This window comes from Triturus cristatus, chromosome 4_1 (genome assembly GCF_964204655.1).
Source record: "Triturus cristatus chromosome 4_1, aTriCri1.1, whole genome shotgun sequence".
Lineage (NCBI taxonomy): Eukaryota > Metazoa > Chordata > Amphibia > Caudata > Salamandridae > Triturus > Triturus cristatus.
Window position 1 is genome coordinate 916,740,469 of NC_140585.1, and position 15,934 is coordinate 916,756,402.

General features: G+C 46.1%; 1 protein-coding gene across 3 annotated transcripts in view; it reads right to left on the reverse strand.

Moving 5' to 3' along the window:
* The window catches only part of CCDC136 (coiled-coil domain containing 136), a 247,716-nt gene that overhangs the window by 113,500 nt on the left and 118,282 nt on the right, over window positions 1-15,934 (reverse strand). For all 3 annotated transcript variants that reach the window (XM_085653715.1, XM_085653713.1, XM_085653714.1), the window contains exon 2: window positions 4,630-4,746. In XM_085653715.1, the coding sequence (XP_085509841.1) occupies window positions 4,630-4,746 (117 nt within the window). The remainder of the gene's footprint in view (window positions 1-4,629; window positions 4,747-15,934) is intronic.

Genomic DNA, 15,934 nt, shown 5'->3' on the forward strand with positions numbered 1-15,934 from the left:
AGCAAGTGTCTACAAAATAATGTATGTGCTGTATTAATCAGGCTAATAGGCCTACAGTTTGCTGGATCACTTTTTCCCCCCTCTTTGAATATGGGTATGACTTCCGCACCCAGCCAATGTGGCAATGTAAATTACGATAGCATGCAGCAATGTGTTTCAAGAGAAATGCTCCCCTTGTTTGGCGTTTGGTATAATCTGACCCCTATAGGTTATATAGCTTAATGGGTTTGAGCAAGCACGGGGCAATAGGACTAGAGTAACCTAATGTGTTGCTTGAAGGATACAGAGCACATATACATTCCCTACTCGTCCCACACAGACGGAGCGAAGGACCCTGTTGAAAAGAGCTGGTAGAACCTTCTAAACAGGAGATGCCCGCAATTCTCCCACGGAAGGGAATCATTTGATGCCACCACTGCCCAGTGAGACGACAGCAGTCACACTTATAAAAGTAGGGCCACTTAGTGAGTCCTTCCAGCCCACAGAGCCGCACTCTCAGCCTCATCCCATATCTCAGAAGGCCCTCAGCACACATGAGATTGTCACGCGTATTGAGGCAAAAATCCAAAACGTATAGCTACACACTGCGAGGAGAATTTAGGGCAAAGGGGCGTGCTTTACTGAGCCAATAACCTGAAAATGTCTGTCACAAAAGTGTACTATTGTTACTTCTTTCTTTTCTTGTTGAAAGTCTATTTTTGCTGAATGTTGTAACTCACCATTTCTATAGCCAGACGGCGAAGCGGTAGAACATTTAGCTAGTTAATTGTTGTTTTAATCCTAGTTTTGACTCATGACCAAAAATTGCGTCATTGTGGTCAAATCGCTATATCTCCCTGTACTTCAGATTGTAAACATGTAAACCATAAGAAAGATCGAATGTAGAAAGTTCCTGTACAATGTCAAGTAGCACCCAAATAATCTGTAGGTATTCTCCGCCTCCTCCTTGCATACTGTTTTTCGTAATCTGGTTTCAACTGGACCGCACACACACAATACAGTTCTACATCCAGCACTTTAAGTTTTAGATGCCAACTTTGAGATAAAATAAACTTAAGATTACATAAAAGTATGCAACAGGTGCATTAACCCGCCATGCTACCTTAATGGCATTGGAACCAACGACCTAAAATTAGCATACAGATTACATCACAGAAACCGGACATCCTGAGTTATGGCACTGCGACTTGAGTCTGTAAATGAATGATGCACAGTGTCTGCGGCATGTGCGCAACCCAATGGCCTATTGCCAGATTTTCATAAGCTATTATTATAGAAGACACCAAGATCTCAATAACTGTAAATAAAAAAATGGAAGGGCTTCATTTATCCTATTTTATGGTTGGTACATTGAAATTGGTTTATGACATTGACAGCATTTGGACAGCATATTTAGAGTGAATTTATTAATAATAACAAGTGGTAATGCAATAGCACCCATTTTAACAACCTCGGAAGAAGCTACATTGTCTTTTCTCATATCTGAAGATGGGAAGTTGTAGGTTGAGCAGATTTCCACAGCAGATTTATTAACCAATGAACCATCTTACCAGAAAGGGAGAGAAGCATCAGCCCCCCCCCCCCCCCAGAGAAAGCCGAAGAGCAAAACATGTTTACATGCGCTCTAAGTGTCCCAGTACTGAGATTTCAGAATAAACTGTAAGAAAAAACGCCGAGTTACTTTTTGAGAGTTCTGTGATTGTGTCAGTACGAGGACACCAATGCATTCTGCAAATCAGTGTAGTGGTACATTGGGACAGTGTGTGGGTATGTTAGTAGGAGGACAGTGGTGCAGATAGGAGAGCCCTGTACATAACTCAGTGCCTGAATTGCAGTTCAGGGTGGAGGTGTGGATTAACTGCAAGAGTACCATGAGTGACTTACTACTGCAATAACAATGCATAATGTAAACCAGGGTGCAGGTGCATCGTGAGAGATATGTGACTATGGCTGGAGGGGATGGCTGTGCCAGTTGCAGGTCAGAATAGATGTGCATTATGACAGCTGTCCAAATATTCTTAATTGTGAGTATCAGTGTATGGTACAAGACAACAGAGAGGATATTTATTGAATTTAAGTTGTAAAGTGATGCCAGTTCGCCTAGTCCAACTGTTGGTGTTTTATAAATTATTACATTCGTATATTATTCCGTTTTAAAGTACAGCATACAAAGAAAACTCTTAGTAGAGGACAGGCGGCACTTTAGAAATGTATAATAGACCTTCTTGCTTTAACAAGATAGTTAGTGGGACAGCCAATCAGAGTCTCCAGAATGGAGCTTGTAACTACTGGTACAGGCCCTCAGGTGTACCCCTCACAAAAAGTAACTCACAATTTAAAGAGACTAGAGAATGGGGTGGGGGCAAAGCTTGTGTATTAGAACAGACAGAAAGACATGCGCTGAGGCACCCAGGTGCTTCCAACTCATAGAAAAATGCCCTCTCACATAAACCGTCCTGATTTTCTTCTCTCCCCCTTTCTGTTTCTTCCTCTCTCCACAACATGTTGTCATGGTTTCATACTTTGTCAGGCCTTCATCCCTCTCACAGGCGCTGCCCCATGCCTCCTCGTTTCCATCACATGCCTTCCACTCATTACTTCTTCACGCTTTGGTTCCCTCCTGACTCCTTTGGCCCATCTTTCATGTTTGGCCAACCAGACACCACAGGATATAGCTTCCACATAATGCTGTGATGAAGTGATGAGGTGGGAGGAGGTTCTTGGGGAGGGTCTTTCTATTCCTTTGAGTCCTACGTTCTTCATTCATTCTACACACGCCTCCCCATCCCAAAAACGTTCTTTGACCTTACCCCAGAGCTGCACCCTACAAGCAACTAACAGCTCATTACACAATATAACATATGGTCTAATGGCAACAGGGGCCTAGGAATAAGTCAATAATGTATATTGTTTCCCCTTCTCTTCCTCCTGCATGCTTGCCTGAGGCTCGGGCCATACGCAAGGTGAGGACAATTAACTATTGGCGTGGATGGGCTCTTCAGCTCGTAACACAACGATCTGACTGAATCCTTTACTCATGATGCAACTTATGGCTCTTTATATTAATGACACCAAGAAGACCATTCCAGAACATTGTCCTCCCTCTACTGGAACCCCTGATGTCCTTTAAACATCTAACCAGGCAAAAACACTTTCCCAACTCTGAACCAATTCGCTGTCATCGCCCCTTTTTCCCTTTCCCACTCTGGTTTGCCATTTTATTTTGTATTTTAGGCTGTTAAAATGATCCTGTTTTTTCTGTTTTAGGTATGTACCTTTTCAGGTTACACATTGGTTATTTACATATGAATGACAAATATAGAATGCATGTGTTTATTTAATGTTGATTTTCTTTGCAACATGATAATCAAGTCTGTTCTAATATATTCACAGTATTTAATCTGAGTTGCCTTCTCTGTTGTAAAATAATTATTGCTGTGTTGTGAACAAGCTTTCATGAAAACTGATAGTTGAATTTCTTGTTCATTATTTTATATTAAAGAATAAAAATAAGAAAAAGGGCATCGGTCACTTTCTCCTAATTGTTTATTCTAATAGATTCATTAATAGGAAAATAATGGTATGTAAGTTGGAAACAGAGTGCGAAAGGCTAGAGAGGACTTTTTTGCCCAAAATCTGAGATGAGACAGGGCATGCAGAACTGCTTCACTTACTTTAACTGAAGGCGGCATACTCAGCCTTAAGTTGCTAGGGGCTTATCAGCCTTCCTCTCAGCAGAGATGAGTTCAGCAGACACTGCTATTATATTGAACAATAACTTCATTATGCAAAGCGGGTATGATAGTGTGAACCATTTTAAAAACTCGAATTAGGATTTTTGTTTTGGTTAGTAAATCAAATATACGAGATTGGGATTGATATAAAGCTAAACAGCCAATACGTTGGAATATTTTCTGCTGTCCACATTCATCTTAAATGTTGCAGCTACTATTCTGTTCGTTTTTATTATAGTTGCAATTCTAGTTGTGTGCACTAAGATACAATTTTATTTTAAAATAAATCTTCAAAATGTATCTCTAGTTTCCTAGTGTTCTTGAGTGTGCCTTTCTATCATGAAAGAGGACTTAGGTTCCACTAATCTGTGATATTTCACAAAATTGATTGTTACCTGAAACACATCTCACTCAAGAACTGTTCAGTGGCTTACAGAGGGGTTGCAGCCCAAGTGGCTTTATGTCTCGAGTCGGCACATTGATAACAGCTTTAGTAAAATGGGATCTAGAATGCCTAATCCCAGCCCATGCTCTATAAAATCAATAAAATGTATCAGGGTCCAACGGGGATCGTCAGCAATAACCAGTTTCACCCTGCATCTTGTCCTGGCAATCTCACTGATTACACTGATTAAGGTGCATCCCTGCCTGGTCCGACAGGCCTGTCAGAAGAACTGCCATTGTTAGAGTGGTCAGTTCACTCTAAGTGACATTGGATTCGTTCAGTGAGTACATATCATTGCACAGTATACAAAGTGAAATGCACTAAGTGAAAAGATAATATTAGGACGTGGTTACGGAGGTTAGATGGCTCCTGGTTGCTATAGACTCCTTGCTCTGAGTGAACTAGGATCACATAATTTTAAGGACACTAGTTCTGAGGCAACCCACTTACCATCCATGACTTCCACAGTGAATCGGGGGCCCGTTGGCGTCTGCTGTTGTGGGACCCATCTGCCTGAAGCACTCCCCTCTGTGTAATCATTATTGAGCACAGGAGTCCAGGAGAGACCTGAGAAGGAGATAGAGAATTAGTCAGAGACCCAACATGCACAGACTAGTTGGGGCCAACATTGAAATGTTGCACGGACAATAGCAAGATCTACATTGGCCAATTGAAAAGGATATGGTAGACATATGCACTGGTGAAGATGGCACAGTATGGGTGATGCACAAGTACGGAACCTTTTGTACACAAATTCAGCCCCATCATGTCTTAATTAGAAATGTAATATATAATGCATGCCACATTCATGGAATTCCAGTAGACCTCAAGATTGGGAGCCTTTCCCTAATTTCATCCACATTTGTAATAGTGTAAAGGCCAGCCAATGCATTCCAATGGTCCATTCAAGTTGCAGCAGAATTCTAATATCAGAGATCTCCATTACAAATCTGACAGTTTGATAGCTCTGCAGAATAGGGCGATTGGACATCCCTGATTTGTTGTGGCAGTCCTACTTTTTCAACATGTGTCCTGGCAAAATTCTGAACATTTAGCACATGTCCCAGTTTTCAGAGAGAGTTGACTAAATACAGAGTGAGTCATGTTTTCATGTGCTCTAGTGCAGAATTATGTGTTAGCCGGAATCAGAAAGCAATTTAATAAACACAGACACTGCTGTGTGTAGAAGCTGCATTCAATTCCCCTTAGTACCTAATTTCAGTTCAGTTCAGTTCATAGACTTTATTCGGGTAACTTAATACCTATAAAAGCACAACATCTTAACAAAAAATAAATAGCAAAATGGAAGATTGACAGTACACAATGATCAAACATTTATAGTAATATAGCTACCTTATTTCGATTGTTTTCAATGTTGGTGAGTGTTGTCAACTAAGTCCTATTGTGCCTGGCAGTCGCTGCAAAATTGTAGTCCTACTTCTATGTTTGTGAAATGCCCCTGTTTTTGGTTTCCTGAATCTGGTCACTCTATTGCAGGTTTAGTGTAACTTGCCTTTGTGCTCGTCTCTCGTTTCACCCCAGGTTCTCCCTTCCACGGCGAGGCAGAGTCGTGCAGCCGGGGAGTGCCAAGAAGCCAGCATCACAGGGAGTGAAGGTGCTCACTGCTTCACTAAGCACTTGTTCTTTGTGGAAGTAAAAGACACGCTGCCTGTCTGGCTCTTTATAAAAAAGGTTTACATTTTTCTCAAAAACAATTCTTCTTGGCTTGAGGCAAACACTAAACCTTTTTGCTTTCTCACCAGAAACGTCCTCAAGAGGGCTTGATCCTACTTCAACCTCCTTGTTTATATTAATTATTAGCAATTACACACAATTACTTTTTAGGCGTAATTGTTAAAAGACAGTTGAATGCAGCCAAGCCTATTGCTTTCGTTTCCTTTCTACAGTAATTCCCCTAATTTTCTTCAGCAAGAGGTTTAATGGTTCACTTAACCAGTAATTTATCGCCTATTAGTTACAATCAGACATTGCACCAGTCTCTTAACAGGTATGGCTATTTTGTCTTAAAGAGCTTCAATATTTCCTACTAAATATTTTCTTTTTCTATTTTAAGCTCCACTCCTTGCATAATATATAGAATATTTAATTTGTTTGGTATTACTAGGATCAATCTATATTGCAGCGGAACCCTTCGTAATGTTTTACGTTTAAAACACTATCCAGTTGCTTAATATTTTTGTACATTTATACAGAAACCAAGTATAAATGATACATTTTGCAACAAAATTAATCTTCCCAAAAACACAAGCTTTGAGACTTCTATGATCATTCCTCTCAGAAAACGTCTGTTGACATCTAAATCCATTTATTTTTACGCTTTACAAGAAAACGGCCTTGTGTTTTCCCATATGTTATTTGACTTCTATGGGTTTTATGTATATTTTCTGGGCAGTTTATTCCATATATTGCACACATGCCTGCACAATTAATAAGTGATTGGACCTTCAATTGCTTAGTGCTTTCTTTATTCTTAAACATGGTCATTTTATTCTGTCCATATGGACATAATATGTACTTTGTGCATGCATTAAAACCCAATTGTTTTACTAATACTCATTGTTACAAGTAGTGTCCGTAAAAATACCGAACTATTATTTACAGAGGGCCTTTTATGAGTCAACCAAGTCTTTCAGGCTCCTAAAAAGATTTTTGTGACTGAACTGCAGTGAAAAGGGGGCGTGAAAACTGTGCCCCCCTCCTACATGCACTTCAGAGAGGAATGCATCAAAGGTGTGCGTGACCACAATTGCAGTTGCAAACTATTGCTCAGATACAGACTCCTCCAAGGAGGTAGAATCAGTTTCTTTATGGGAAAGCTGCCCTTGTGTGACATCTTCCCCTGTGGGAATCATGCCAATGGCTGTAGGGGGAGCAGTCAATCGTTCCCCGCCCACCCTTAATAGGATTCTTTTTTTGGGGGGAGGGGGGGAGTTAAGCAGCGTCAGTCCCTTTAAAGGGCATGGGCAGCTTTAGTACAAGAAAAAAAGGATTTGTAGTGTGGGAGGGCAAATGCAGGGAAAGATGTCTGCTGTCCCTTTCAGGACTCCAACACTGCATTTGGAGCCAACTACAGAGGGCTGCAAACTGTGGTCTGCCTAATTCATATTCATTAGGCAGGACTTTCTGTGACCCCCCTCCCCCTGCAAATGTACAATTTTCAATGTAATGTATTAGTGCAAGGTACACAGCATCACAAATTGCATTCCTATTCCTCAAACCAGTCAGTGTGCAAATTGCACGTGCTAGTTCGCGAATATCAATAGTACATCAGGGGTCAGATGTACTAACATTCCTAATTGCAATAATCTCCAAATCGCTATTCCTAAGGACTGAAACATTTTATTTTAAATTAGCAATTCCTAGTGGTTTGCAAAGCGGCCTACCTCATGGATATTAATGAGGTAGTTTGCAATTTGCAAGCCATTAGGAATGACAGGCATCACAGGGATAGTGGCCCGCTGGGGTAGGCACACCACCATGTCTGTGATTGCTTTTAAATAAAGCAATCTTTTATTAACTGAGGAACCCGATAAGGGTGCCCACTATCCCCAATTCTCTTCACTCTTGAGCCTCTAGCACAACTATTGTGCTGTGATGCCCGGGTCTCTGGCTGCACTGTGCAGTTGGCACCGAAGTCTGCATCTTGCTGTAGGCTGACGACATACACCGGCTCACGATGTATGGAAATCCTCACCCTTTATGAAGAGGCCGTGGGCCTCTGAGTTAATCGTAATATGCCACTGCTAGTGCCAGTGAAAGAAGGCCCACTGACCGCAGCCTGGCACATTTCTATACCTGTGCAACTCACAAGCTTCAAATACCTAGAAATCCACATATCCACTGACCCGAATCTCACCTGGGAGCTCAACATAACCCTGCTCACGATGGCTGCAAAAGCAGACTTACAGCGTTGGAGCTCTCTGTCCCTGCAGGTGCCAGAGAAAATCGCCCTATTCAAAATGATGATTCTACCCCGATTCCTATACATTCTCCTACAGTTTCCTCTCCCTATCCCAAACACTTGGTTTCAAGAATTTTCATCAATAATATGTTCCTTCTTGTGGTACACATACCCCCCAACTCACATAAGAAATGTAGGAAATTAGTGTAAGAAGGGGCCTTGACCTCGCAGACCTATGCCTCCACCATAGAGCAGCGCATATTATTGTCATCAACAACTGACTGATGGGGGAGGAAGGGTAGGACGACCCAGCATACCGTGCAGAGCTCTCACTCCTGGGACTCGACTAGCTGGTGGGACTACTTTACGATAACCGCCTGCCCACTGCCTTCCCGAATGTCACAAGAGTGGTGTTTCAGAGCTGGAGGGCCGACTGAAGTGATATAGGTTGAGAGAAAACCCTGATGCAACAAACCTCCCTATAGCAGGAGTGATGAGTCGCACACACTGCACAACTTACTGACTTCCACGCACAGTGAAATATGTGTTGGAAATATTATAATAATAATAATACAGCCATTTATAGAGCGCGAACAGCTACCTCCAAAGCAAGAAACTCCAAAGAGGAACGCGACAGGGATGCCCACTCTCCCCGCTGTTATTTGCCATAGCAATAGATCCACAAGTATGCCATTTTCGACTAGCGTTGAACACGTGGTCTCACTCTACGCAGATGACGCCCTAGTATATTTGAGCAGGAAGACGACCTCTACGCCGCTGTTAATGAGAGAGCTGGAAGAGTTTGGGGATGCTACAGGACTCCGAATAAGTACGTCTAAATCCCGGTTATACCCAGTAGACGGAATAGGCAGACTCGCATCATCACAACTCCCACAGCTAGAACTCCCTTGGACAATGGGCAGTGTCCAGTATCTGGGCATACATATAACAAGAGAGGAAGGCCGATTCTATGAATTAAATATGGGAAGAATAGTAAGGGGGTTGCAGGGGAGCATCCGGTTTTGGAATACACTGAAATTGTCCTTGATGGGTAAAAATAGCCCTGATCAAAATGGTGGTATTGCCAAGATACCTCTACGGCATGCAGGGGTCTTTTTATAAAATACCATGCAGAATATTCAAGGAACTAGATGCCCTACTGATACAGTTATTCTGGAAGAGGAAGCACTACAGGGTGGGGCTAGATGTAATGAAATGGCCATGGGACAGAGGGGGACTGGAGATACTAGACTAGTTATACTACCACCCATCGCATCTACAGCATGCAATACAATGGTTAGACACAGATCCTACCTGGGAGAGAACCTTGTTTTCAGGAACCTGCGGGAGGCAACAATTGGGGACCCTTCTAATGAAAGGCAGGGAAATACACAAATCACTCCCTCTACTAATGTGGCTAATGGCAAGGATATGGGAAAGGTCGGTACGATCCGTAATTAAAAAAACACTTTTTGCGCCAGAATTAGAAATTTGGATTATGCCACAATTTGCCCATATGTCGCAGACAATGTTGGTTGAAAAATAGAAAGAAGGGGGCTGTTTATTGATCTCAGATTTATACCCTGAGGGCGGGTTTATAACATACCAGGACGCAGCAGAAACATTTACGCTGGGTGAGGGGCAATTCCTACAGTATATAAACCTGGCAGCCACGGCCCAACAACTATGGTCAACATTTCTGGAGGCTCCAGAACACACACATACACTAGCCACATTGATTACAATGGATGTTGGGTGGAAACTTAGGGTGGAGGAGAGGTGGCAGACGGTCAGCGGGGAGCCACTGACCCCAGAAAACTGGGCACACATACATCGGGAAGTCTGTTAAGTATCAATATGTGCCCGGTTTAACCAGATACAATATAACATTGTACACATGAAGTATTTATCCCCTAGATGGCTGCATGCCATAAACACAACATGAGGCCCTAAGTGAGAGTGACGAGGTGGAAGGTTTTATTAGAAATGAGGAGTTGTCTCCTGGGACTGTTACCTAGAGACCCAAAGCGTAAAACCATTAGATGTTTCTTCATACTGGGACTAACGGTGGCCAAAAGATGAATAGCAATACACTGGCTAACCCCAAGAGGCCCAACGATGGATAATTGGGTGGCCTATCTTAAGGAATAGGTATCAGCAGAGGGGAAACACATGCGGAAAATGAGGAGGGACGAGAAACTACCAGAGGTTTTGCTGGCCTGGGGAATGATTATACAAGAGCTGATAGGACTAGCCCAAAATACACAACAAGACCCCAATGGAGGAGAGGGACAGGAAATAGAGGACAGCCAGAGGATAAATGAACAAACTAGTAACACTCGGAATAGTATTGAATGAAGGGAATGTAATCTAAGTAGTAATAAAATAATTTTACCTGGAATCGACGCGTAATGTACCATACGGAATAACTGATAGCCAAAAGTTGGCTCAGGGGAAGGGTTGATTTTGGAGGTTAAGTTCACATTCTCTGAAGTATACGACGCGCAGCATGGGAAGTCAAAGGGAATGTAATGCAAAGTTGATGTAAAGCTGTGATAAGGGGGGGCGTGGCAAGCAGCCGAAGGGAATGCCGCCGACCGCGGCCCCCGCAGGGGGCCACTAGAGCGGTCGGCGCCCTAGTGCCGCCTGGGCACCGGTCACCCCTCCCCGGCCCCCCTTACGGGGAGGGGGGGCGGGGACGCCGGCCGGTGTCGCCCTCCTCTCTCCCTCGCCCGGAGGTGACGCGTAGGCGCGTCACTTCCGGGCTTCTGTAGTGAGGGGAAGGCTATTTAGCCTGCCCCCACCCTCCTGGCGACCTCTTTGTTCGCCTAGATGGTGTGCACCTGTCGCAAGTGGGCATGGATCTATTCCTCCTAGACTTGAGCGAGGCGTTAGAGATGAGGGGTTGCAGGTAGAGCAAGGTGTGGTGAGGGGCCCTGGCGGCGACGTTGGGCCGCCTCCAGGGCTGTGGCAGAGTTACAGGGCGATCTGGAAGCAGGCCGGTACCAAGGGTACCTCTGCGCGGCACCATGGTTGCCTGCCCTTGGATTGCTCGTAAGATAACCCACCCATTACATATTGGAATATGTAATAAACCTGCAGCAAACTTTACCCAACCTAACAGTCTGTGTGTGTTATTTGGGTATGTATTCTGGGGGAGGGGGGACTGAGGGGTGCCTATGGCGATACTATGCCGCCGACTGCGGCCCCCGCAGGGGGCCACTAGAGTGGTCGGCGCCCTAGTTCCGCCTGGGCACCGGTCACCCCTCCCCGCCCCCCCTTACGGAGAGGGGGGGGCGGGGACGCCGGCCGGTGTCGCCCTCCTCTCTCCCTCGCCCGGAGGTGATGCGTAGGCGCGTCACTTCCGGGCTTCTGTAGTGAGGGGGAGGCTATTTAGCCTGCCCCCACCCTCCTGGCGACCTCTTTGTTCGCCTAGGACGCCACATCCCTCCCTACCGCTTACCCGGCGTAAGGGTCAGAGCGTTGTAATGTTTCTTTGTTTTTCGTTGCAGGCGGAGTTACAGGGTGATCTGGAAGCAGGCCGGTACCAAGGGTACCTCTGCGTGGCACCATAGGGGGTGCCTGAGCCAAATCCGAGGAACCTCAGGGGAGGGTCCTGGAAGCCGTGTCGGCGCCCCGCTAGTCCTGTGGGCGGTTGTGGGCCTGAACAACCGGGGGTTTGCTATGCGGCGCTCCGCCCCGAAAGGGGCGTGAGTAGAAGTTACCAACGGCCCGTGATCCTGCAAAAGAATCACCTAGACGGCAGCAATGGCAGGGTTCGCCCCAGCGCTGCCCGGCTCATCAGACGGGTAGGCGGCCCAGTTGGTTGCCTGCCCTTGGATCACCCGTAAGATAACCCACCCATTACATATTGGAATATGTAATAAACCTGCAGCAAACTTTACCCAACCTAACAGTCTGTGTGTGTGTTATTTGGGTATGTATTCTGGGGGAGGGGGGACTGAGGGGTGCCTATGGCGATACTATGGCTGCTCACTAGCATGGCTCTGGAGCTCTCAAGCCCGGGGTGTCTATACACCTGTTAAAACCATCCGTGATGGATGAGAGGCGGTGCAAATCAGCCCAACTCTGCTGCGGATGCGAGTAATGAAAATGGCGGCGGCGGGACCGGCATAGTCTCCAAGACGGACGGCGCAGCAGATCTGCCTGCACAGACGGCCTGAGGTCCGAAAATAGCCCAATGGATTGAATGTGGAGGCACTTTTAGACCGGCACTTTATAAATAAGCACCTCGCAGTTCTGTGACGAAGGATCGGAGGCAGGCCCTCCCTGCGCGATCTGACTATGGCCTGCAGGTTCAGGGCGGCAGCCCCTTGCTGAGTGCAGCTGATGAGGCCGTGGGTTGGAGCAGCGGGGGAGCCGTGAGGGGACCGACGACTGATCCCTAATTGTGGCGGTGAGTGGGGGTGATCGCACTCACTGGCCAATCACCAGCTGGGCCCCAGATTAAATACGAGTCCTACAGGGGGAGTGGAAGGAACTCATTGTGGAGTGCCCTGCCTCATATAACCTCAGGACAGTGTGAAGAATTGGGGGACCCTGAGAAAGATCCGCTGTAAGTGGGCTGGACTTGGACACTGACTGATCCAACAGCTGGGCCTCTAAATTGGACAGCAGGAAGCTGGCACGAGGTCCCAGAGAAGGAGAGAGGGGACGGCTCGAACAACGGGCAGGCGACAGAGCTTGTGGCATAGCAGTGCAGGCCCCAGCCACAGTGTTCCTTTGCAACCCTTCCCAGCAGGCCGGGCAATCCTTTTGAGAGGGACAGGCCGTGCATCTGGTTGAGATAAGGGTGGACCCCTCAGCTACAATGCCTATAATTCAGGGCATTGAGACCCCCCAGGGGCCGGTAAGAAGGAGACAAGTGACAGCCAGACATTTTTTTTTTAACACAATTTTATTAGCATTTTCAAATATGCATCGTGAAACAGTATGTAGTTACATTTTCAGTTATATAGACGCCATCAGATTGCTTACATATCTTGATGAGTGTCCGTGGGACATTGTGTTAAGGCATACATTTATTCGGCCCATGAGTGAACAGCTCATGGCTCCAATTTAAACTACAATAATGCGTTCAGAGCAGGAATTCTCATAACACTGCATATCGTCCGTTTCTTACCCATAAGTGACAGCCAGTCATAGCGGGCAGGAAAGTGGCAAGTTGACAGAGGGTGCTATACAGACCTCCGACTCGACCCAAGGTAAACGGTACTGTAAACTCTACTCTGGGAAACCAGACAGGCCGCTGGTGGCCCGCAGGCAGGTGGCGGGGAGTACCGAGCATTATCCTGTACCTGTAAATCCTCCCCCACAGGAACGTCAAGCACTTCAAGATGGCTGGGGGAAAAGGATCCAAATCTTTGCTGCAGACATAACTCGATAAGTATGCTTGGAACAAAACTGGCGAGGAGTCTGAGGCCGCCAAAGCCACTGACCCGGTCAACACACAGCTACCCCCTAAGGAGCCGGATCCAACGTTGCAGGATATCATGGGTGCCATCAGCGGTGTGCGGTCTTCCCTAGAGTCACGACTGGACTCCGTGAACTCCGAGGTTTCCCTTGTGCAGGCCGATCTCCAGAAAATGAGTACGAGAGTTAAGGAGGTGGAGGAAGCTACCAAACAAATCACTACGGATACCTCCTAACTCATACGACAGGTTAAGCAACTAACCAAAAAACAGGATAAAATGGAGGCACAGCTTGTTGAATACGAAGGTAGAGCACGTCGAAATAACGTGCGCATCCTGGGGGTGTCGGAGCGAGCGGAGGGACCGGACGAGGGCCTTTTTGATGAGGAGTTGATTACGAAACATTTACGTCCAAAACGCCTCTCTAATTATTTTTCAATTGAAAGGGCTCACCGGGTGCCTGGAGAACGTCCCAGACCAAGGGCGCCGCCTCGTCTATTAATTGCTAGAGTCTTCAATTTTCGGGGTTGGGATGTGATACTTCAGACAGCATGGAACACTCCACCAATATCACTTAAGAACAGTCAGATATCCTTTTTTCCGGATTTCACAATGATATTCCAGAATCAGCGTCAAAGCTTCATGGAGGTGAAGAGGGTGATTAGAGAACAGAAGATAAAGTATGCTATGCTTTTCCCGGCCAAACTACGTATCGAAGCAGACAGGAAAAATTAGCTCTTCCCCTCCCCGGAGGAGGCTTGGGATTGGATGGAGGGCTGGCGACAAATGGGGAAGCCTAGCAAGGACAGATATACCGGAGGAAGAGGGACCAGACCAGACAATTCCCAAGGTCCAAGTAACGATCCAACTAGGGGAGAATCGGGCACAACTCTTGGCAGCTGAACTGGCAACATCAAATAATAACCAGCGAAGGACTTGAAGTACAGATAAGTGGGGGGATTTGTTAGGTTTGTTTTTCGTACAAGTTACATTATACTATGCACATACACCAGGCTTATCGCAGTCCTCCACCCAAGGCCTACACGAACCAGCGAACATATTGGTAGTAGGCGTGGCCAAGCCCCACCTCTCGTCCTACAGAGAGGATAGAGGGCTCACGTTATCCACGATGATCATGGAGATTGAGGCTCGTGGCTCGACTCTGTCCCTTAGCAGCTAGGATGGGTACACAACTTCTAGGCACATCACTAGCGATCCTAACTTGGAACGTCAATGGGATGAGCAATACAATTAAAGGGGGCATTGTTATGCAATACATCAAATGCCAGGCTCCTGATATAGTCCTCCTACAAGAAATGCATTTGGTGGGCAATAATTGTAAGGATCTGACCAGATGGGGGTTTAAACTCATGGTCCATGCGAGATATACATCCAGGTGCAGAGGCACAGGCATTTTAATCAAGAAATCCCTAGCATTAACCCCAAACCACCCAAGGGCGGACCCCCAAGGTAGGTTTGCGATCCTAGAGGCTAGCTGGGAAGGGAGGCTGGTTAACATCATCTCAGTTTATGCCCCCCCAGCTTAGGCAAAGAAACACTGGTGGACCTCGGTACGGTCATGCTCGATCTTCCAATTGGCATGCTGATCCTGGGGGGAGATTTCAATATGACGTCAAATGACCAGGTGGAAAGACAACCGGCGCACCCCTCGCTGAGGGGTACTTATCGGAGTTTCTGGAAGCCATGGGCCTTACAGACATATGGCATCACTTTCATCCTAACCTGACACAATTCACATATTATTCTAACGCACATCGCAGCCTCTCCCGCAAAGATTACCTTTTGACCCACTCTGTAAATGTTGGGAGCTTCCGGAGCCCACGCTGTCTTCCACGTGGTATTTTGGATCACTCCCCAGTGTGGGCTGAACTCTCACATAATAAACAGCGCCAGAGAGCCGCAATAACCATTAACCCCTTGAGTGCCCCGCCCTTTCCCCGCCCTGTGCCAGCCCTTTCATTAGCGGGCGGGGTTCATGACGAGATAGTCTCGTCATGGGCACAGCGCAACCGCGGCCCATGACGAGACCATCTTGTCATGGGCACTCAAGAGGTTAATCTGTAGCTACTCAAAGTACCAGATATCAAAGGACACTTGCAAGAGCACTCGGATAATTATTTTAAAGAACATGTTGGGTCTGTAGATTCAGCACAGACAATATGGGAGGCATATAAAGCCGTGGTGAAGGGACAGGCACTAGCTCTTAAAGTGGGGTACATTAGGAAACAATGGGCACAGTTAGAACAAGTGGAAAACGATCTTCAGACATTACAGGTGGAGTATATACAATCCCCTACTGAGGACACTCGACATAAATTACAAGTTAAACAGCTCGAATATAAAACTATGGTGCATGAGCAGGCTGGGGCCAAATTACTGG